Source organism: Caretta caretta, chromosome 9 (genome assembly GCF_965140235.1).
Source record: "Caretta caretta isolate rCarCar2 chromosome 9, rCarCar1.hap1, whole genome shotgun sequence".
Classification (NCBI taxonomy): Eukaryota; Metazoa; Chordata; order Testudines; family Cheloniidae; genus Caretta; species Caretta caretta.
Genome location: NC_134214.1, coordinates 79,990,760 through 80,012,967, shown reverse-complemented (window position 1 = coordinate 80,012,967; position 22,208 = coordinate 79,990,760). Strand labels below are relative to the sequence as shown.

Here is a 22,208-nt window from a genome sequence, read left to right as displayed (position 1 = left end):
GAATACCACACTGCAACATACACTCTTACAATCACTTTATTGGCATCTGGATAAGTAGCTCCCACATTACATGTTGTTTTATTGTCAGGACCTTTAAATTGGCAGCTTGTCGTGTGTATGTGGGTTAGTGAATGGAAGAGTAGGACACAGGGATTCAAATTTAGGATTAGGATGGTCCAGGAAGAAATACCAGGGAGTAATGGAAGGAGGTTCAGCAAAGGACAGTTTTGGATGAACATCAGGAAATGGTTCTCAATTGGGAGACTATCCCAAGGGAAGAGCTAGAAATTCCTGTTCTTTAGATTCTGGACAAAACTCTGTGAATTCACTGCAGAGGACAATTGTCACTGGTCTCTTTGGTGAAGGAACAGAGAATCCAATAGGTCTTTTCCAACTGCAATTTTGGTGATTCTAAGATATTCACAAACATTTCTATCGCTGTCCCCTGTGTGAATATCTAATGCTGTCAATCACAAATACCATTAATACCCCCTTCTCCTGTATAACCAAAGAGGACATTCATTCTTCACTTGGCAAATAGCTGTCCTGCCACAGAAATCAATATTACAACCCCAGAAGTTCTTTCAGCATGACAGATAAAGAATCTTACTCACCATGTTACTTCATTCGGATTATCTGAAAACAAGAAAATGAAATGTTTTGTAGTTTTATTCTTCCAAGTGGAAATCAGATTTTTATTTTTAAAGTCTTATCATTGAAAGATGTAATAATAATTGCCCTTACATAACACAGTATGTTTTTATAACACTGTACAATCATAAACTAGTGCATCCATTCCAGGACCCTGTTTGGTTAGTGTTGTTTCCATTTTACCCATTGTAAAACCAAGGCAGAGTGGTTAAGAGACTTGCCAAAACCGGGAATAGAAACAGCCTTGTGTTCAGTCCATTACATCTTGCTGCCCCTTCCTGGATGATGGTTCTACTTAAGAATGGCCGTGAAGGGTCAGACCAATGGTCCATTCTAGCCCAGCATCCTGTCTTCCAACAATGGCCAGTGCCAGGTGCTTCAGAGGGAATGAACAGGAGAAGCAATCATCGAGTGATCTGATTCTTTTTTTGAGCCCTGTGATAGTGATAAGTTCCAAAAGGCTTCTGTCACTGAAGTGCCCTATGCTGCAATGAACGCTAAAAATCTCTTCCCATTAGGGCTGGATGTATTAGGCCTGTCCAGCTAGCGAGTAGACACTAAAGTTGATTCAACCAGAACGAAAAATTAAAATTGCAAAATTAGCATCAAGTTTACAAAGGGATTCAATTACATTTATCTGTGAACATACTGCAATGACAAAATAGATACATGACATGACCTCTAAACTAGTAATATGTAGATACTTGATGCTCTGAGAAAAAGTCAGTTTTACAAAACTGAAAACAAATCACAAATCAGCTGGGGGGGGTGGGGGGGGAGGAAGTATTTAAACAGAAAAATGTGAATGATAATTAGGAACAATTTAAGATGGCCAATAAGCCACAATTGCACCATTTAACACTGGGGGAAGCAGATAGTAACGAATAAAAACAAACAGCTAAGAATTGTAGAAAATTGATTAAGGAAGCAAAAGAAATCTATGCCCAGCAGAGTTAAGAACAATAAGGAGTTTTTATTTACAAACAAGGAACAAAAGGAATCCAGACAATAGTACTGGTCCACTATTAGATGAAAATGGAAGTATGGTCAATAATAATAATGTGGGGGGGAAAAGGAATAGTGTCCAATAATAACTAAATAGCATAATAAACTACTTATGCTAAACAATCTGTTCCACCTTGTATTTAGTTGTGACTCTCTCAGTTAATTTCCCACACCTGAAGATGTTTGCAACATCAGTGTGTCACAGTTAAATACAAGGTAGAACAAATTGTGTAGCATGAGTAGTTAACACATATTTCAAGGGATCAGATCTGTGTAGCTTGAAAGCTCATCTCTCTCAGTAACAGAAGTTGATCCATTACAAGATATTACCTCACCAGCTTGTCCCCCAGAATTGTTGGCATTTGACTAGAGGCAGCTGTAGGGGTTAGGTGGTTCTCTCTTCTCTCTGCCATGTGCTCAGTGACACAAGCCTTCTTGCTGCTTTATAAAACTCTCTCTCTCCCTTTATTTTTACTCTTTCTGTAACAGGCTAAGAGACTTGCTTTTCTCAGCTGTTCTCTCTCACTTTGTGTCTTATCTTCTCTAATATACATGCTCTATTTATTTCAAAAGACATATTTTGAAAAAAGTGTGAAAAATAATTGTAATCTAAATGCATAAACAATATTTTCTAAAAACTAATATTTAATACCTTTATTTAAAAAAAATAATTTCTCTGAAAAGACCTCAGCATATTTAAGGGACATATTTTTTGCAGTTTTAAAACACTCTTTTCTGACATTTTTCATTTTTCACTGTCATAGTCCATGTTATTTTGTAAATTATCTAAAAATGCCTATAAAAGTATTTTTCTTTAAAATGTGTGTAAAATACCTGTTTTCTTCTAACCTTAACACGTAAAACTCTCACAAACAGCCCTAAAGTTCCCCATGAAAAAAAAATTCAAAATGGCCAACTGCACCAAAAGCACACATATCCCAATAGGAGACTGGGGCAGAATGTAAACCAAAAAAGGGGCATGGAAACTGGTCAGAGTTATGTGGTGACAACCGCTATACAGTGCTTAGCTATGTAGACCTGAATTATCCCAACACTGGGGCGGTATTTGATCTGGGAGTTTATTATACATTTAGGGGACAATATGGGTCCAGATCTGAATTTCATGTCTGTTCAAACGCGGGGTTTGGGCCTTTCTCCAGAGTGACGTAGTTCATTGCCTGCTCATGTCCTGCTCAGTTCTTGGTTGCCCGGTGACTGCTTTGCACCAGCTAAGCTAGTGCAATATGGCTGCCCGGAATACCCCCAGCACAGACGGCTTTCTCTGGCAGATGCTGAGCCATCTCTCTGCCCTTTCATATTTGCTCACCACCCATGGAAGGGGTTGTAATGAATCTGCTAAGCAGGGAACTACCCATTCCCATCAACCACCTCCCCACCACACTTCATTTTCCACAGGCCAGGTAGGAGGAGGGGGCAGAATTCTATTGAAAGAACGGACCAAGGAAGTTCTCTGGCCCTTCTTTGGAAGCAGAGGTGGCATGGCCAGCAGCAGCAGTGAAGCCTAAGGCAGAGGGAAACGTCCAGGAACTATGTACGGAGCAGGCTGCACAGAAACCAGGAAACCACATGTGGAACAGGGGATGACTTGAAGCAGGAAGTTCTATGGCTTGTGTTCCGCAGGAAGGCCAAGGCTAGATGATTACAGTGGTCCCTTCCGTCATCTACTCTTTCTACAGTCAATAGGAACTGTGCTGAGATGTCAATTGGAAGCAACTCTTATAGAATGAAACCATGTTGACTTCCTAGCAAACAGCTCTGGGGTACACAGCTGCAAGAAGTGCATTCGCACGATTGGAATGGATAGATAAAGTACTGTAGCTCAGTGCTCAGAGAAAAGGAGACTAGCACAGTGGATTCTGATTACCCTGTCAGTTCCTGTTCTTGATAAACTAAGCCTACCCCTTAGTGTTCCATTTCAAGAAGTGATCTCGATTGACTTATTTTCTTTCATTGCACTGTAGCAATGTTTTTATTTGGCCCCTCTCCAGAAATCTTCAGAAGCAAAAAGTCAGCCTGTTTGCCCGGCGCGTCCCCAGCGCACCCTACTCACCCTTCTTGGTCTCTCTCTTACACAAGACGACCGCAATGACAACACACACCACAGCCACAGGGAGCACGACAATCAGGATGATGAGATAGAGGGGCAGGCTGGTCCCCTGGTACCCTAGATCAAAACAGCACACTGTGAGGTTTCAAGTAAGGAAGCAATTGTGCTCTGCTGGACTCCCCAACATACTGAATTCTCCCAAACCATGGGAGTTATGGAGGCAGGAATTTTGCTCCTGATGACTTCATGACGAACCACATGAAATTAAGGAAATCCATGACTCCTCTAGGCATGTCCTTCCAAGTGTTAGGACAGCTGCCATCCCATGGAGTCTGCAACCAAGTAGCCCAATGGCACAAAGTCATGCTTCACAGGAGAGCAGAGGAAAGGGGTGTAGTAGCTAGAACCACATAGGGCAGCAGAGGTCAATCAACCTGAGGTTGACTTCTAAAATGAGGTTAACTTCTAAAATGGCAGCAAATGGACGTGTCACATTCAACCCACCCTTCTCCATCATTCACACAGAACCGCAATGAAACCACCACTTCGCTTCCTGTCTCCCAATTGCTTCCAATTCAGCACTGAGCAGGCCTCACCTCCTTCTGATACCATGGTGTGCACCTTGATCTCAGAGCAAGGCACCATGGTTGCTGATTTTGTGAGGTCTAAGAGAGAAGTGACAAATGTGTCAGACTCTTCCACCCCTTCAATTATGAATTTATAAATTGGATAAATGCAAAAGTTGTAAACCTCCCACGTCTTATAGAGCACTTCTCATCTGTAGATCTCCAAGGGTAAACTGAGGCACAGGAAGGGGACTTGCCTAAGGTCAGCAAGCTGGCAAGTGGCAGAGCTGGAGGACTGAGAACATTTTTATGACCCTAGCCAGTGATCAGCTTTGTCCTAACTAGGAAGGCTGAGAGTGACAGCTAGCGAATCTCACTGTTTACATTCAATCTAAATGTCTAAACCTTTCTTAAACCCGCTTAAGCCATTTGTCTCATTATCATCCAGTGTCTCAGAGATCACCAAGCACTAATTTGGGGCACTTACCCCTCACAGTCAGCTGCACTGCATCACTCTGCCGTATGACTTGTGAGCTTGCTCTGTTTTCTGCTTCACAGTAATATTTCCCCGTGTCAGACGTTTGCAGAGACTCAAACATGAGTACGGCGTGATTGCTCACAAGTACTGCGTTTCCTCCTGGCTCTCCCTTGAACCATCGGTAGATGATGGGTGGGGACCCACTGACAGAACAGGTCAGGCTTGTCCGAGCCCCTTTTGGTACAGTGAATCCCAGAGCGCCTGGTCTGATGATGGGTTTAGTCACTGCAACTGAAAGACAGAGGGAAAGGGATTTGGGTCTGAATTGTCCTGAAGTTGCAGGGTATTTGATCTGGGAATTTGGTCATCATAGAGAAAGGTGCAGGAGTCAGACTTCCCTGAATTCCATGGCTGTTCACCCTTCTCAAGAATGAATTCATTCATGACCTGCTCATATAATCCCCTTTTATACAGAGTTTCTGAGCTCCCTTCATGGTTTCCTTGTGACTGCTTTGCACCAGCCGTGCCAGCACAACGTGGCCACTGCAGGGAGTACCCCCACACCACAGCCTGTCACTGTCAGAGGCAGAGCCATTTTTCTGCCCCTCCATAAGCCTTCCACACCAAATGCACAGAGAGAGTTCTGGGGTGTTTTGGGGATGTTCTTGAGTGTGCAGCTGGGGCAATCCTGTACTCCAACTCTTCTGTAACTGCTGCAAGGCCCACAGATATGTTCAGCAGTGAGGCACTTTAAAGCAGTCGTGAAGGCTGTCTTAAGTAGCAGTAGTGGCCAAGCTAGGTACAAGCCACACCCCCAAATCAATGTCACAGGCATGAATCCCATCCTTTGGTCCATGTCCCTCTAACTAGGATGGGGCTAATGCCAGTGCAGTGAAGACGATGCATGGCACTCGAGAACCCGTGGGAAATGCTGGCCCCAACCCTGAGGATGTGGGGAGTCAGTGGGGAGTGGAAGTCCCTCCGCATAACCCCATCCGAACCAGATCGAAAGCCAGCTCGGGCAAGTGCTTTATGAGTGAGAAATGCCAAGTAAATCACATTTTATTATTGGATTTACCTTTAACGACATTAACTCTAGTGGTTCTCTCCCTTGTTAGCAGGCTCTTGTCCTGGGCTCTCCAGGTGACTTTGCAAGTGTAGTGTCCGCTGTCTGAGACTTCAAGCTTCTCAATTTCAAGAGACACATCGCCTGGCCTGCTATTTGGCACGCTGACCCTACCTCTGTACTGTGACAACAGGATGTGATCATCAGAGCTATCCCTTCGAAAGATGGTGGCAGGGCTTTGATCTCGTTCCAGGGTCCAAATGACTGTTTGCTGCACAAAGTCCTGGGAAGGCACATAGACACATGGCAAGGTGATTGAACTCTTCCATGTCCCTTCAATGTCATAGGTGCCAGTCAGTTCCAGGATGGCTGTAGAGAGGGAACAGGAGATGAGGGGTAGAAATAAAAGAACAAAGGAGAGAATGTCAGTAAGACCAAAGAGTGCTAGAGGCACATCCAGGTGGAGTCCACTAAGCTGCAAGCACACAGACAGCAGTTCTTGACAAACACTACTGCTCGATTTCCCTAGTCGCACCTAGTGGATAGGGCAATGGCTTAGGATGTGGGAGACCTGGCTTCAGTTCCCTGCTCCACCGTGGAATTCATGTGTGACCTTGGGCAAGCCACTTATTATTTCTTATTCCCCCCTCTGTAAGATGCAGATAACACCACTTTGCTGTCTCACAGGGGTGTGGTGAGGAAACATACATGAAAAGATTGTGAAGTGCTTTGAGCTCTATTCATGAAAAGGAATTGTGGTTATTGCCTCTCAGATCCTGTCATAACTTAATGTGGCTGCTTAGAAAGTTTTTCCCCCTCTTCCTTAAAGTGCCCCACAAAGCAGAAAGAGATATTCAGAGGCTGATGCACACCAAGGCATGTTGTCCTAATTAGTTCGAACACAAGTCATGTGTTCTCTTAAAATGTCACTGGCCTTTGGTCCATGAACTGGAACAATGGATGCGAAGTTCCTTGAACTTTGGGGAGGTCCAGATCTGCATCTGGTCTTCTTGGTTCATGGCCAACCTTATAAGACAAATCTCAACCAGATCACTGGATCGGAACTATGGGCAAGTTTGCATTTGGAGCCACATTTCTTATCTCCAAGTTCTGTGAAGCTAGGCTCACTCTTCCAGTATATCAGATCGCCGTCCAAATTTCAGCCTCGAATTGTCTGAGCTGCTGCATCTCATTAGCAAATGACTTCAGAATTTTCCTCAAAGTCCAGCTTTTACTTTTCATCCCCCTGAACCCCTTTTCTGAAAGCCTCCTGTTACTTTTAACTCCGTTTAAAACAGAACTCCAAGTAAGCAACTGAAATAGGAGCTCACATACATCTAAACTTTTCCTTTTGCATCAGAAACCAGGACTGGTGCCTTACTTGACATCCTTTCCTAAAACTGGGTTTCCACACTCACCTTTCAAAGCAGTTTTCAACATTTTCCCTTTATCCTGTTTTCCAAGTTCATTGTCATTCAGTGCAGATTTACTGATAAAGTGCAAGCACATTTCATTTGAAACTGCAGCACGATGTAAAATGACAGCTCAGATTCTGATCTCAATTACACAACTGTAAGATATTTTATTTACACTTATGGAGGTCAGAATCTGTTTGGAGGAGAGTTGTGTGTAGAGCCATAGCTAGCACTGTAATTACAACACCCACTAGTACAGGAGTGGGCAAACTATGGCCCGCGAGCTGTTTTAAGCCAGCCTGCATGCTGCACCAGCGGCTCAGCCCCACTCCACACGGGGCACTGGGGTGGGGCTGCACCACATGGCTCAGCCCTGCTCCGGCCGGGGTGCTGGGTCAGGGGCTGTACCACTCTTGAGGTAAGTGCCGCTTGGAGCCTGCACCCCATAGCCTCTCCCTGTGCCCCAACCCCCTGCCCCAGCCCTGATCCCCCTCCTGCCCTCCAAACCCCTTGATCCCAGCCCAGAGCACCCTCCTGCACCCCAAACCTCTCATCCCCAGCCCCACTCCAGAGCCCACACCCCCAGCCAGAACCTGCACCCCTTCCTGCACCCCTGCCCCAACCCTGATCCCCCTCCCGCCCTCCAAACCCCTCGGTCCCAGCCCAGAGCACCCTCTTACACCCCAAAATCCTCATCCCCAGCTTCACCCCAGAGCCTGCACCCCAACCCCAATTTTGTGAGCATTCATGGCTCGCCACTCAATTTCTATTCTTCGACATGGCCCGCAGGCCAAAAAGTTTGCCCAACCCTGCACTAGTAGGATTCTGAAAAGCTAAGTTCAAAAAGAATGAACATATTCCAACCACAACATGAATTCTGAAGAAGCTAAAATGCCAGAGAATAAACTCTCCCAGTACCCTGGACAGTCTTGTTTTATTCTTAGTCTGAGTACATTAAATCTGACAAATTGCTCAATACTGGGCTGTTTCTTACATTCTCCTTGTTGTATGTGATGCAAATAGCTGAACTGGAAATATACAAGCTGCATTTTCACTCCAGGGATAACAAGCTGCTACTTTCCACATGGTTTGAATTTGAAGTGACTGAAAACCAAGCTGGTAGAACAGAAGAGATACTGGTTTTCACAGCCTTTTAAAGGTTTAATTCTTTTATCAGGTCCATACCTATGTGAACTTAGATTAACTGTCTCTGAATATGGAAAATGTTTTCATTTACTCACCACTGCAGAAGGTGAAGGAATTCACAAACACCACTAGCCACACTAACTTTTCCATTCTTCACAGAACCGCAGCTACTTCTCTTACCCTGGACCTCCTCTCCTATCATCAGATGCCAAGTCAGCCATACTTCCTTTCAGCACTCGCTCACTCAGCTAGCATACAGAGTTGCTGCTGCTCTTTTCCTTCCTTTTTTTCACAAAAACCACAAGGATGTTCTTACTGAAAGTGTTGGAGTGATGGTTCTACAGACAGGACGGATCCTAATGAAGGATGAAGTTAGGAAAAAGGCCTAAGGTTTTTTTCCCTCTTTTTCCATTACATATTACCTTTACTTTGAGTCTGCTTTGCTTGCCATTCATTTGATTGGCCAAGTAATTGTTTCCTTTGATTATCTTTTTAACTGGACATTTTTGCCTTCTTTTCATGTTTTGCATTCTTCTCTCAAAGGCCGTATTTTTAGATCATCTATCACACTCAAGTTCTGTTAAAAGCACATTATGGTTGCAAAGAGAAGCACTCAATAGTTAGGAAGTGCCAGAATTAAGATAAATTGATTTTGGCCCAGTCTATATGTATATGCATTAAGGTACAGTATTGAATTATAGGATCACTTTTTTTCCCCCACAGGACCCCTGCCTCGTTCAGTGCACAAAATGGCTGGTGAATGAACAGCTGTTTGATTTTGTTTTCTCCTCATTGTTCAACGTGTGGACTTTGGCTGGTTGAGGAGCTTGCTGGATCATTAATATTGATTTTCAATAAGCTTTGGGGCACTGGGAAAGTTCCAAAAGACCAGGAGAAAGCAAGTGTTGTGCCAAATTTTTATAAAGGGTAAACCGGGTAATCATAGGCCTCTTGGCCTGACATCAATCCCAGCCAACATAATGGAGCAACTGATATGGCACTTGGTTAATAAAGAAGTAAAGAATGATAACATAATTAATGCAAATCAATATGGGTTTATGGGAAATAGATCCTGCCAAACTAACTTGATAGCTTTTTTTTTTTTTTTAAATGAGATTACAAGTTTGGTTCTTAAATGTAATAATGTTGGCTTAATACAGTAGACATCTTCAAGGCATTTGACTTGATACCACATAGCATTTTGTTAAACAAAACCTATTTAGAACAATATAAAATTAACATGGCACACGTTAAATGGGTTAAAAACTGGCTAACAGATAAGTCTCAAAATGTAACTGTAAACAGGGACTCATTATCAAGCAGGTTTGTTTCCAATGTGGTTTTCCAGAGATCAGTTCTTGGCCCTGTGCTATTTAGCTTTTTAATCAATGGCCTGTAAGGAAACAAAATCACTGATAAAGTTTGCAGACGATACAAAAATTTGGGGAGAGGTAAATAAGTAAGATGACAGGTCACTAATGCACAGCCATCAGGATTGTTTAGTAAACTGGGGGCAAGCAAGCAAACAATATGGGCTTTAATGTGACTAAACAAATGCATAGTCTAGGAACAAAGATGGTGGCCAGGCTCATGAGATGGAGGGCTAGATCCTGGGAAGCAGAGATTCTGAAAAAGATTTGGGGGCTGTGGTGGGGGGAAAAATAAAAATCAGATGAACAAGAGCTCCCCCATTGTGACTCTGTGCCAAAAAAAACCTAATGTGATCCTTGGATGCAGAAGCAGGGGAATCTCAGCTAGAAGAAAGGTTAATTTACCTCTATTTGGTACCAGGGCAACTGTTGCTGGAACCCTGTGCCCACTTTTGGTGTCCACACTTCAAGAAGGATGTTGATAAATTAAAAGGAGTTCAGAGAAGAGCCACAAGAATGATTAAAGTTTTAGGAAACACGGCCTATAGTGAGAGAGTCACGGAGTTCAATCTATTTAGCATAACAAAGAAAAAGTTAAGGGATTACTTGATCAAGTACGTACATGGGAACAATATATTTGATGATGGGCTCTTCAATTAGCAGACAAAGGTATAACAAGACCTAATGGCTGGAAATTGAAGCTAAACAGTCAGACTGGAAAAAAGGTAAATTTTTGAACAGTGAGGGTAATTAACCATTGGGACAATTTTCCAAGGGTCATGGTGGATTCTCAATCACTGGCATTTAAAACAAATCTAATCTTGACTTTAAAAGATATAGTCTAGTTCAAAATGAATTATTTTGGGGGAGTTCTGTTGCCTGTATTATGCAGAAGGCCAGACAACATGACCACATGGTCCTTGCTGGCTTTGGAATTTATCAGTCAAGTTACTAAGGAGGCACGCCTGAACTAGGATCAGCTAATTCTCCAAGTTACAGAGGAGGAGGAATAAACCAGAACCCGAGAAGGGCTGTCAATGGACAAAAGGGTTTATGAGTTATTGAAGAAGACCCCTGACAGGAGAAACTGAGGCAGGGGATGCTTACACAGATGCCCTGAGGCTAGGAGGGGGCACACAGGAGGCAACCATCTGATGGCAGTGCTCTTCTCAGTGCCAGTGCTGAGTAGCATACAGTCATATGATCTCATGGTCCTTCCCCCAAAGGGAATCATCTTCCCTCGATCTAGAAGGCTGTGAGCAGTCATTCAGATACCACAGACCAAGTGCCAAAGATATAAAATCACAGTCTAGGAGAAGTGAACAATATCACTGCTGTGGCTGGGATTTCTCCCCCAGCCTCCCATTTACTATAATTTTAAAACTTGAATTTGGGGCTCAAAGTACCAGAGACTGACGTTCTCCATGTCCCCCAGAGTAAGTACAGCCAGGGACCAACACTGTACCTCAGTCACCATTATCCCTAAGGAACACAGGGAAGTTCAGTCCCCAGGCCCCTACAATCCTTATCCTCGCAGCCGAGTCAGAGAGCTCGATAAGTGTCCATTGTACCAATTGTTTTTGTGATGCAAGCACCACTTTGGCTCTGGAATGGGGCTGAAACCCTCCTATTTGTTTCACACAGGCCAACAAAAGGGGGGTGACGAATCAGGAGAAGGTTGGTAGCAAGCTGTTGTCAAACAATCTGCACGCAGAAGAAAGGGCAAGTTATACAGCAAACATTCACACTAAATCTCCCTACTGCCTCCCGTCACAGCTGACTTCTAGAACAGGCTAAAGAGCAGCCACGAAATCGCCAGTTTTAGTCTAGATTTTGGCTGTTACATCAAGAAACTGATGGCACTGGCCATAACACTCACAACTATCACAGTCAGCAAACAGTGACACAGAAAATCATAAAACCATGGCCTTCATTCCAGTTAGTGAAATAAAAACCTAATGCAAATCAGCTTGATTCTGGCCATGGTTTCTAGGCCCTTTGGGCTGCTTCACGCAGCAGTGGCTTTCCTGGCGGAGAACCTCCAGGAGACTGACATGAGTTTTGCGTTGTTCATTATCTGAGTCAAGCTCCAGTAACACATCTGGAGCTTCTTTAAACAAACTGATGACGCTATTCTCCCAATGCATCCTGCTGTAGATCACAACCTGGGATAGAAGAACCTGTTTTATAGGGATAGGGAATGGTTTCCCAGGTCTGGGCATCTCTGACATTTTGAGAAGTGTCCTGGCATCTCTACTTTCAATCTGAACAGCTTCCAGAGCTGGGCAGAAGGGACACTAGCATGAAATGTTCAAAACGAAGGAAGGAAAGGTGAAGAGAAGCCATCTCCCCTTAATTATTTTATCTCATAGTAGCCTGTTATGAGAGATCGCTCCCTATTTGGAAGCTACTAGTAAGATAGCTAAGTTTACGTATAGGGCAATGTCTGGGAACCTACAGAACTACTTTAAGGAGTGCTTAATGAGAGAAGACTGTACATGTGGAGGAAGGAACATAGCCTGAATGTTTCACCTGTCTTGGCTTGCTCTCTTTGTAGGTATGAACACTGAACATGGTGTCAGAAGAGAATTGGCCCCTCCAGGTTCATTCATTCAGAAACTAAGTATATCAAAAAGAAAAACTCAAAGAGAAAAGGATAATCATGGCAGCAAACCAGATTGCTGTCCATGAGCAGATAGAGAAGACAGACAATGGTGTTTCGCAATTGTCCATTCTTTAGATCAGTGCTACTCAAAGTGGTGGTCCGTGGACCGGTGCCGGTCCACGAGCCATCGGCTGCCGGTCTGCGTGCACATTGGGAAAAAAAAATTGCCAGAGCCCACCTCAGATAGCTTGAGAAGCACTGGTCTAGATCCTTTAGATCACAAGGGAAAACTACAAAATTGCAACAAACTGGATAAAAAGGAAAACAAAATATGAACAGCCTCACTATTAACTGTGGCAGGCAAAGGCTGCCACATGCTCCAAATACTTCTGGACATGTCAGCAGCAGACCCATGTAAAATACTAGAAGTGCTCCAAATGATATTGAAGATCTCTCTTCAACCAGTGTAATCATGAATCTGAACAAACAGATCAATAGTCATTTTCACAGCTTGGCAATCTGACTCATAGGATTATCAAATCTTAAAGAGATCATTAATATATTAGTAATGGGAGAAAAGACAAAGGAGCTTGAAAGAGAATGCTCAGAAAGCCCACACTAACTCTACCAAGAGCGAGGGACATGTACAAAGCCAGTGTTCAAGCTCACATCCAAATGCAGAGCATAAGTGGAACAGACAGATTAGTTTACCAAGTAGCCAAGGAAAAGAATAAAAACTACAAGGAAAAATACACCAACATTTGTGCAAAAGCAAATGCACAAATCACAAAGCAGAAGAGAGAAAAAATGCTAAGACAGACCTGGGGGTACTGTCGAGAAAAACATGTTAATGGAAAATGCCAAGCATCTGGGGTCTTGCCAAAATTACGGAATAAGAAATTATGCCAAGGCTTGCAGAAAAAAACAAAAAGAAGTGTACCAGATCAAGGAAGCAAGCAGTGACTCAGAGGAGGGGAGTCTGCACATGACAGTAATATATTGCGAAAGAGCAAAATTAAATGGTTTGTGAAGCTCAGACTAGCAGCAGATGCAAAGAAAAGGCAGCAGCACACATGCAGAAAACTGAATGTCAAATAGATGTGGAGGCATCGGTGAATGTGCTTGGCTAAGAAGATTGGTATTATGCAAGAGAAGAAAGTGAAATTGCAACCAAGTGAAGCCAAATTAAAATTAGGCAAGGCGTGATCATAATACACTAGGACAGTGAAAATTACATGCAGAATACCCAGGAAAAGTGATCAGGCAGAAATTTCTGGTAGCACAAACACAGAAACCACTGCTTTGAGCTAGAACAATTGAAGTCTGAAACCTGGGACAAACAATTCATACAACAGACACAAGCAAAAACATACCCAGAGCAGACAATGAACCATGGCAACCCTGCAGCAAAGATGCCAAAAGATTATCAAGCTGGTTTTGAAGGACTGGGATGTCATCAAGGCATGTCACACCCAGAAACAAATAAAACAATTCAGCCACTATCGGCCTCACAGAGTACAGTTTAACATAAAAAGAAAAAAGAATAGAAGCAACAAAACAAACTTAAAAGTCATAAAGCCCCCAAGTTAGATAAACAGCATGACAGCCATTGTGAAGCCCTGCAAGCTGCACATTTGTAGACATCCAAATAGTTTAAACAAAGCACTAAGAGCAGCTCACTACAAAATGCTTACAACTGAAGAAGTGTTACTTGACATTGTAAAGCTCAAAACAGCCTCAGAATTTGCCAAAGACTGATATTGGCAAGTGCTATTAGGTAAGGAAAGCAGCTACCTCACCATATTTTGGACTTCAGCAGGAAGATACAGAGCGCTGAGAATGCTGCTTGGGATCAAAACCTGTAGTGAAGGACTATCAATGCCACCAGCAAGCCATACTAACAAGACTTGCAGGGATAAGCGTCACTCACAGTTGAGGACATTCTAGTATGCAGATGCAGACACAGCATTGCAGAAACTATGGCCGATAAGGACCTCAACCTCATCTCTCTGCTAGAAAGAGCCAAGAAAGTAAATCTGAAAGTGAATTAAAAACAAGTTGTAATTGTGGTTCACTGCAGTGTGATACAGGGTACACTGGTTGACCTCCCAAGAGCGCAAACCACAAAGGCAAGTATTGGACATGGTTACCTTAAAATAATGCAGCCATCACACGCAAAGAACTGGTGCCCAACTTTCCCATCCTGGCATGCTGTGATGTGAACAAAGAGGAATCCACATAATGTGAGGACAGTGAAAAAGGGGTTGGTGCATGTCTCCTACAGAAGCTTTCACATCAAGATAGCAATCACCAAGGGGGGAGGGGGGAGGAAAAAGAGAAAAGATACACCCAAATTGAAAAGGAACACCTTGCTAGAGCTTCAGAATGAAGTCTCTATTATTGGAACAGAACATTTCGATTGTTCTTTTCAAAACAACTTTTCATTTTGAAATTTTATTTTTTGAAGAAAGAGGTTTTGATTTTCTCTCAACAGAATGTTCTGATCAACTGAAAATTCCACTTCACAGACAAATTTCACTCTCCCCACATTAGGATATAGAACAAAGATAAAACTTTCAAATCTGAACATTTTTAATTGAACAGAAAGTCCAGGTACCCAACAGCTCTAATGCTGTGTGTGCTGGGTAGAGTGGCAGCTACGTTAACAAGACAGCAGTTATTTGTCTGTCATCACATTGTACCAAATTCAGTGTGTCAATGTTGTCGCTCCTTGTTACTAGGAAATAAACCACATTAATAAGATGGGTGTCAAAATAGAAGGAAATACCCATGTAACTAGCTGGGCCAGCATTTCATTTCTCCCCTTTCTCCTGCAGTGTCCCTCAATTTAATACAGAGATCTTGACTTTTAAGAAAATCCAAAGAAAAACAAGTGAAGGGACATGGATGGTTAAGGAGACTGTAAACAAGGAGAGGGTAGGGCAACGGCCCCTCGTAACCTACCAGATGGAGTCTTTCACCTTTGGGTCACAGCCATTCCAGGCAAAATGGGAACTGAAATCTGGGGAAGCTTGCTGTACCACTAACTGTATGGCATCACATCTGCCTATTCTCCAGGGCTGCCACACTAGGCCCTATCGTCCCTTGCATGGGAGGGCCTTCTGTTCCGGTGCTCTCTGCCCACCAATTCCAGTTGTTAAGAACATAAGAATGGCCATACTGGATCAGACCAAAGGTCCATCTATCCCGGTATCCTGTCTTCCAACAGTGGCCAATGCCAGGTGCCCCAGAGGGAATGAACAGAACAGGTAATCATCAAGTGATCCATTCCCTGTCGCCCATTTCCAGCTCCTGACAAACAGGCTAGGGATGCCATCCCTGCCCAATCTGGCTAATAGCCATTGATGGACCTATCCTCCGTGAATTTATGTAGTTCGTTTTTTAACTCTGTTATAGTCTTGGCCTTCACAACATCCTCTGGCAAGGAGTTTCACAGGTTGACTGTGCATTGCGTGAAGAAATAGTTCCTTTTGTTTGTTTTAAACCTGCTGCCTATTAATTTCATTTGGTGACCTCAAAGTTCATGTGTTATGAGGAGTAAACACCACTTCCTTATGTACTTTCTCCACACCAGTCATGATTTTAATAGACCTCTCTCATATCCCCCCTTCCTCATCTCTTTTCCAAGCTGAAAAGTCCCACTCTTATTAAGCTTTCCTCATACAGAAGCCATTCCATACCCCTAATAATTTTTGTTGTCCCTTTCTGAACCTTTTCCAATTCCAACAGATCTTTTTTGAGATGGGTCAACCACATCTGCACGCAGTATTCAAGATGTGGGCATACCATGGATTTAAATAGAGGCAATATGACATTTTCTGTCTTATGATCGATCCCTTTCTTAATGACAGGTTTCAGAGTAGCAGCCGTGTTAGTCTGTAGTCGCAAAAAGGAGTACTTGTGGCACCTTAGAGACTAACCAATTTATTTGAGCATAAGCTTTCGTGAGTAACCAATTTATTTGAGCATAAGCTTACTTCATCGAATGCATTCATCCTTCCCTTTCTTAATGATTCCCAACATTCTGGTTTTTTTGATTGCTGCTGCACACTGAGTGGATGTTTTCAGAGGATGACTCGAAGATCTTTCCTGAGTGGTAACAGCTAATTTAGACCCCATCATTTTATATGTATAGCTGGGATTATGTTTTCCAATGTACATTACTTTGCATTTATCAACATTGAATTTCATCTGCCGGTTTGTTGTCCAGTCACCCAGTTTTGTGAGATTCTTTTGTAGCTCTTCGCAGTCTGCCTGGGACTTCACTATTTTGAGTAGTTTTGTATCATCTGAAAATTTTGCCTCCTCAGTTTACCCCTTTTTCCAGATCATTTATGAATATGTTGACTAAGACTGGTCCCAGTACAGATCCCTGGGGACACCACTATTTACCTCTCTCCATTCTGAAAACTGACCATTTATTCCTATCCTTTGTTTCCTATCTTTTAACCAGTTACCAATCCATGAGAGGCCCCTCCCTCTTATCCCATGACAGCTTACTTTGCTTAAGAGCCTTTGGGGAGGGACCTTGTGAAAGGCTTTCTGAAAAATCTAAGTACACTATATCCCCTTGCCACATGCTTGTTGACCCCCTTAAAGAATTCTAGTAGATTGGTGAGGCATGATTTCCCTTTACTTCCACTTTTTAAAGGATGCTATTTTGTCTCTCACTGCTTTTTACTTTGTTGTTTAGCCATAGTGGCTCTTTTGCGGTTCTCTCTTTTTTTAATTTGGGGTATACATATAAGTTGAGCCTCTATTATGGTGTCTTTAAAGTTTCCATGCAGCTTGCAGAGATTTCACTTTGGCACTGTACCTTTTAATTTCTGTTTAACTAACCTCCTCATTTTTGTGCAGTTCCCCTTTCTGAAATTAAATGCTACAGTGTTGGGCCGCTGTGGTGTTTTCCCCACCACAGGTATATTAAATTTAATTATATTATGGTCCCTATTACCAAGCAATTCAGCTATAATAAACCTCTTGGACCTGATCCTGTGCACCACTTACACAGTCCTTAAACAGGCTAGCTCCTTTGCACACCTTTTCAGAGTATTTGTGTAGGATCACCTGCTCACTGTCCCCCCTCTCATTCTCTTTCGTTGTACCTTTGAGCTCACTCCTCATTGTCATTTGTCCCACATACTTCATCTCCATGTCTTTGTGGCCCCTTCCCATTCCTGTCCTGGAGGCCATTGATCTTTCTGCGATGGAGCTCTTTCAGAGGTCAAACAGACAGACTTCCTTCTTAACATACTTACTCTTTTTTTTTTTTTTTTTGTGGGTGGGGGGGAATAGGAGAAGAGAAGTGGGTTAAACAAAAGGTCAGGATCTTACCCCAAAAGGGACTCCAGAAACGGAGTCCTTGAGTGGAACTGCAAAGACAGGAGGATGCAACAGCCCCCTGCAAGCTTTCAGCACTTCAGAATTATCATCACTTGACAATGCATTGCCTTCTGGACAACCCTCCAGTGCAGTTTTGCAATATCATTACAATGTGCTAGTTTGTCACTTACACCACCACCTACAGAAACAAGTACTCAACGTTAACCCTCATTACTTAAAAGCAGAATGCTAATGTCCTGCATCTGCTGGAAGCTGATAAGACTCGCTTCATTTTTGCGGTTTTCATAATAAAATAAATTTTCCCTAATCACGTGCAAAACATCTCAACACACAAGTTCTAATCCCAGGTTGGTCCCACACCAGACCAACTCTGCTGCAATTCTTTTTTCCTCCCAAGAACACATTTTTACATGCGAAGTAACAAAAGGCATGACAAACTTGGTACTGATTCTACAATCCCAGAATTTAATTACTTCAGCTCATGTTCCTCCCTTGCTACCCACCCTCCCCACATCCAGTATATGCTGGTGCCAAGAAGCTTGCACAAGTTCACACGTTTCCAAGACGTCATCACCAACAAAAAAGCTGTCAGCATTTTCTGTTTCCATTTTTAAACTTAGGTTTTTTGGCTCAAGCTTTCTAACCACAGTCTCAAGAAAATAAAATGTGGAGAAAAAAAAACAAAAACAAACAAGACATTAACTTGATCTAAACCCTCTGACTGAATAAATGCTGGCACTGCTAATGCAAGGTACATTCATGATGGGAGATCTCAAGAGAGATCAGTACGGGAAGTGAAGATGTTCTTGTATCATTTTGATTTGAACATCGACATTTCCTGAACTGTGTGGTTTGAAATTGCACTAGAATGGTCTGGTCTGTACTATTTTGCTACTTCTGGCCAAATCTAGGGATTGCAAAAATCTGTGAAAATTGAACTAAAACCAAAAATCAACCAACCAAGCTTTTTCAAACCCAAGAAAGAGTTTAATGGGCCAAAACCTTTCTAACAAGAGCTTGGGATACTGCACACCTAACAACCAGCAGTTAAAAAGATACAAACATGAACCACCACCTAGGTAGAGGACAGTTCAAAATGTTGATTTAGGCCAGTCCTTTTGTAAGTTACGCAACCTTTAGAAACAGCCACTTCCTCATTTAACTCAAGACTCTGAGAACAGGAGCTACAAACCACATTCCGACAGGCTAGAGTTGCAAATTACTCTATCTGGTGTCATTAGCCACTATCCAAATAAATGTGGAACAGTTGTGTTTAGGCCTATCAAACAAACAGCTCGGGTTCTTGATCAGGCAAACACTTAAGATTCAGGATATTATAGAGTGTTGGGAATACAAGTTAATTACAAACTTAACACAAAGTAAAGTTATTTCACAGTAATTGTGATTCTTTCTAATGGAATTACATCATATTATTGAATTGGTTCTTTGTCTCTGGCTAGCTCCCAGCTGTTTTGCTGGTTCAGGATATTGTCCATGTAAAGACTATGAGCCACATCCAGCCTGAGCACAAGCAGGTTAAAAGTTTGCTATCAATGGAAAATCATTAGGTTATACCAGCAGCTAAATGTGGCTCTCTACATCATAGCTGATCACAGACAGTGGCCAGCAGCAGAGTACAGGATGGTTATTTCAGGGCTCAGGAGAAAAATATTTTTGACACCACCCTTGTTTCTTAATATCCAACATGGGAACTGTTTTAAAAGGTGCTGAATACGTTATTTTTACAGGAGAAAATACAGTCTTATAATTATAACCCTTAGGAAGAGATTTGGGAATAGAGGACATCGGCTAAGGACAAAGTTCTGCCAAAGATGTGCAGATTTCTCAGTACACCATGCCTCAGATGTAGGTGAGGGCAGAATCAGGCCAAATGTAGGAGTGCAGTTGCACGAACAGGGAGATATCATGAGTGGAAGAGAGCAGTGTACAGGAATTTTTTTTAAATTAGTGAAAATCACCATGTGGCTCTTTCAGTTTTGCCCCAAGTGAGCCAAGGCAGAGCTCAAAGTTTTGTAACAGGTGCAGGAAAATGTCAAACTGTGCTCTTTGCTCAGGCAAGGTCAGTTTCTGGACTTTGTTACCTTCTGGACTTCTCAGATCCCCAACTACTGAGGTCAAGTGACCCATGTGTGTGTTATGTGCAAGTTACACCAGAGGAGCTGCCATGTATTGTGCACAAGAAATCAGTTAACTAGCAGAACACTTAAGAACTCTGGTCAAGGGATGATTGTTAGCTTACTAAAAAGTAATATTCCATGTTAAAAATACTGTTTTCCATAAGAAAATAATCTTGCCTATATTAATACCTAGGGGCAAATCTAAGATTAGAAAAAAGTTACACAGGCAGATGCAAACAATTGTAGCAACAGACAAACAAAATATATTCCATCTTTTCAAATGTTAAAAAAAACCTAGTTCTAACAAGAGACAAACCACTTAATGAAAGAGACTCTCAGAACAAGTCCCATGTTGGAATATTCAATAGGATGTGACAGGACACCTAAAAAAAAATACAGCCCAACTTTAAAATAGGATACAAATCTCCCTTTTGCAACAATATAAATTTTTTTACATATTACAGTGCAATATATTTATGACATTTGCTCCTCTTCCAAGGGCCTTCAGTGCTGTGCAGTTCTTGTTTCGACATTGCTTTCAGCTTCTTGCATGAACTGCTCTTGCATTTTTAAGAGACCTTTCATTTCTTTGCATATTAGGCCCCGGGGGGGGGGGGGGGGGGGGAGGAATAGAAGCTTCTCGCTGAGCCTTGTACCATCTCTATATTTTAGACAAGGAAGCTGACAGATTTTGTACAAGTTCTCAAGCAGTTTCTATCTCAGAGGCCTCTTCTATAAAGTTAGCAACAGGACTGAGAAGCAGGAGGGGAAATAATTTATACTCTCCATTTCCGTCTTCCGAGAGCAGAGGCTGATCATACAGTTCCAATGCATCAAGGGATTCAGCCTGGTTTGCTGGAGCTGCCAGTGGTGAAGCTGCTTCGTTACTTGAGGGAAGAGAGAGAGCGGGTTTCTCCTCCAGTGAGGACAGGAGAAGATCTTTAGGATCCTCTGTCTTCCCTACACCTTCAACAGAAGGCAGTTCTTCGAATAACGAAAGCAGAGGGTTTCCCCTGTATTGTATCAGCTGCATGTCTGTAAGGAAACAGACATTCTAAACTCAGATTCATGACAGGTGTGAGAGCAAGGAGGTCTTATTCAAAAAGGGAAATGGGGTGGGGGGAAGAATTGCTTCAGAAATTCCTTCGCTTCAGATATCATAGAGGTAAACTACCTTTGACCAGCTGTGGGCCAGAAACAAAAAGGATCCTAAGGACTGCCCTTAAAGCTTGTGTGAAATGGAGCAGACTTGTCTCCCTTCATCTTTAGGCTGGAGACAATTTGTGGCTGCTACATCACAAATGCATGCAATTAACTTTTTCCAGAATAGCCTGCACTGTAAAGCTATACAAATGGCATTCACCAGCCTCTCAACAACTTACCTCTCCTCATTCTGCTGCTGTTAAAAGTTCCCCTCTTGTCACTCCAAAGATTATTTCCTCTCACTCAAATCCCCTCAGTGGCTTCCTGTCTTTACACTTTGGATTTAAGGTTCAGCCTTTCCTTATCACATAGTGCCCTGAAGGCATTATTGAATCTTTCCTGTACTTCCTCCTACTCTGCTTCTAGATCCATACACTTGGCTGTGTCTTTACAACTGCTCCAATCTCACCCATTGGCCACTCCCCAGCTTGCACCTTTTGCCATGCTGCATCCTCTGTTTGGAGCAACCTCTCACGTCTCAATATGCCTCCTTTCATGAAGCCTTCCCTTGCTGTCGCCTCAACCACCTTGTGTTTGAGGCTCCCTTGCATTTCGTATTCATGCCTGAAGTAGAGTGCAAACTCATCGGAGTTGGGACCTCATACATTACATGAAGCTGTATGTACACTTACCACGCTCCATAAATAAAGCGGACAGAGCATTACATTCTGGGAGCTGCAGTCTATGTGGGCCACACCGCCACAGTAAAGGGGGTGCAGCTGTGAACCACACTTTGAAGCTCTCCGAATTCCACTTGCTCCCACCACCGCAAACAGAATTATTTAAAAATGCAAAGTCTCCTTGGTAACATTAACACATGGCCAAGGGAGACGAGGAAAAATTAAATCCAACAGCTAAGATGATGGTGTTATATTAAATCCTTAAGGGCTTGACTCAGCTCCCATTAAAGCCAATGGAAAGTCAGGGTCTTAAACAGGAATTGAACTGGGCTCTCAACTATGGAGGTGAGGTCATACCAACACAGGTTGGGAAAGCTAAATTCAAACCCCAGTGCTGTATTTTTAGGGTGGTCTAAAGACCCAGTTTTCCCTGCTGCCCACCTTTGTTTCCTGTTTCCCGCTCACTTGTTCTTAGCTCTTCAACACTGTCCGTCAAGTCCTCAATCTAGAGAG

At 42.8% G+C, this 22,208-nt stretch overlaps 1 protein-coding gene across 5 annotated transcripts in view; it reads right to left on the bottom strand.

Moving 5' to 3' along the window:
* The window catches only part of VSIG4 (V-set and immunoglobulin domain containing 4), a 104,393-nt gene that overhangs the window by 57,010 nt on the left and 25,175 nt on the right, over positions 1 to 22,208 (bottom strand). For 3 of the 5 annotated variants that reach the window (XM_048863318.2, XM_048863317.2, XM_048863316.2), the window contains exons 12-16: positions 22,137 to 22,200; positions 5,847 to 6,203; positions 4,778 to 5,059; positions 3,728 to 3,841; positions 615 to 636 (exon numbers count right to left, since the gene is read on the bottom strand). In XM_048863318.2, the coding sequence (XP_048719275.1) occupies positions 615 to 636; positions 3,728 to 3,841; positions 4,778 to 5,059; positions 5,847 to 6,203; positions 22,137 to 22,200 (839 nt within the window). The remainder of the gene's footprint in view (positions 1 to 614; positions 637 to 3,727; positions 3,842 to 4,777; positions 5,060 to 5,846; positions 6,204 to 22,136; positions 22,201 to 22,208) is intronic. The other 2 variants (XM_048863319.2, XM_048863314.2) reach the window with 1 other exon arrangement.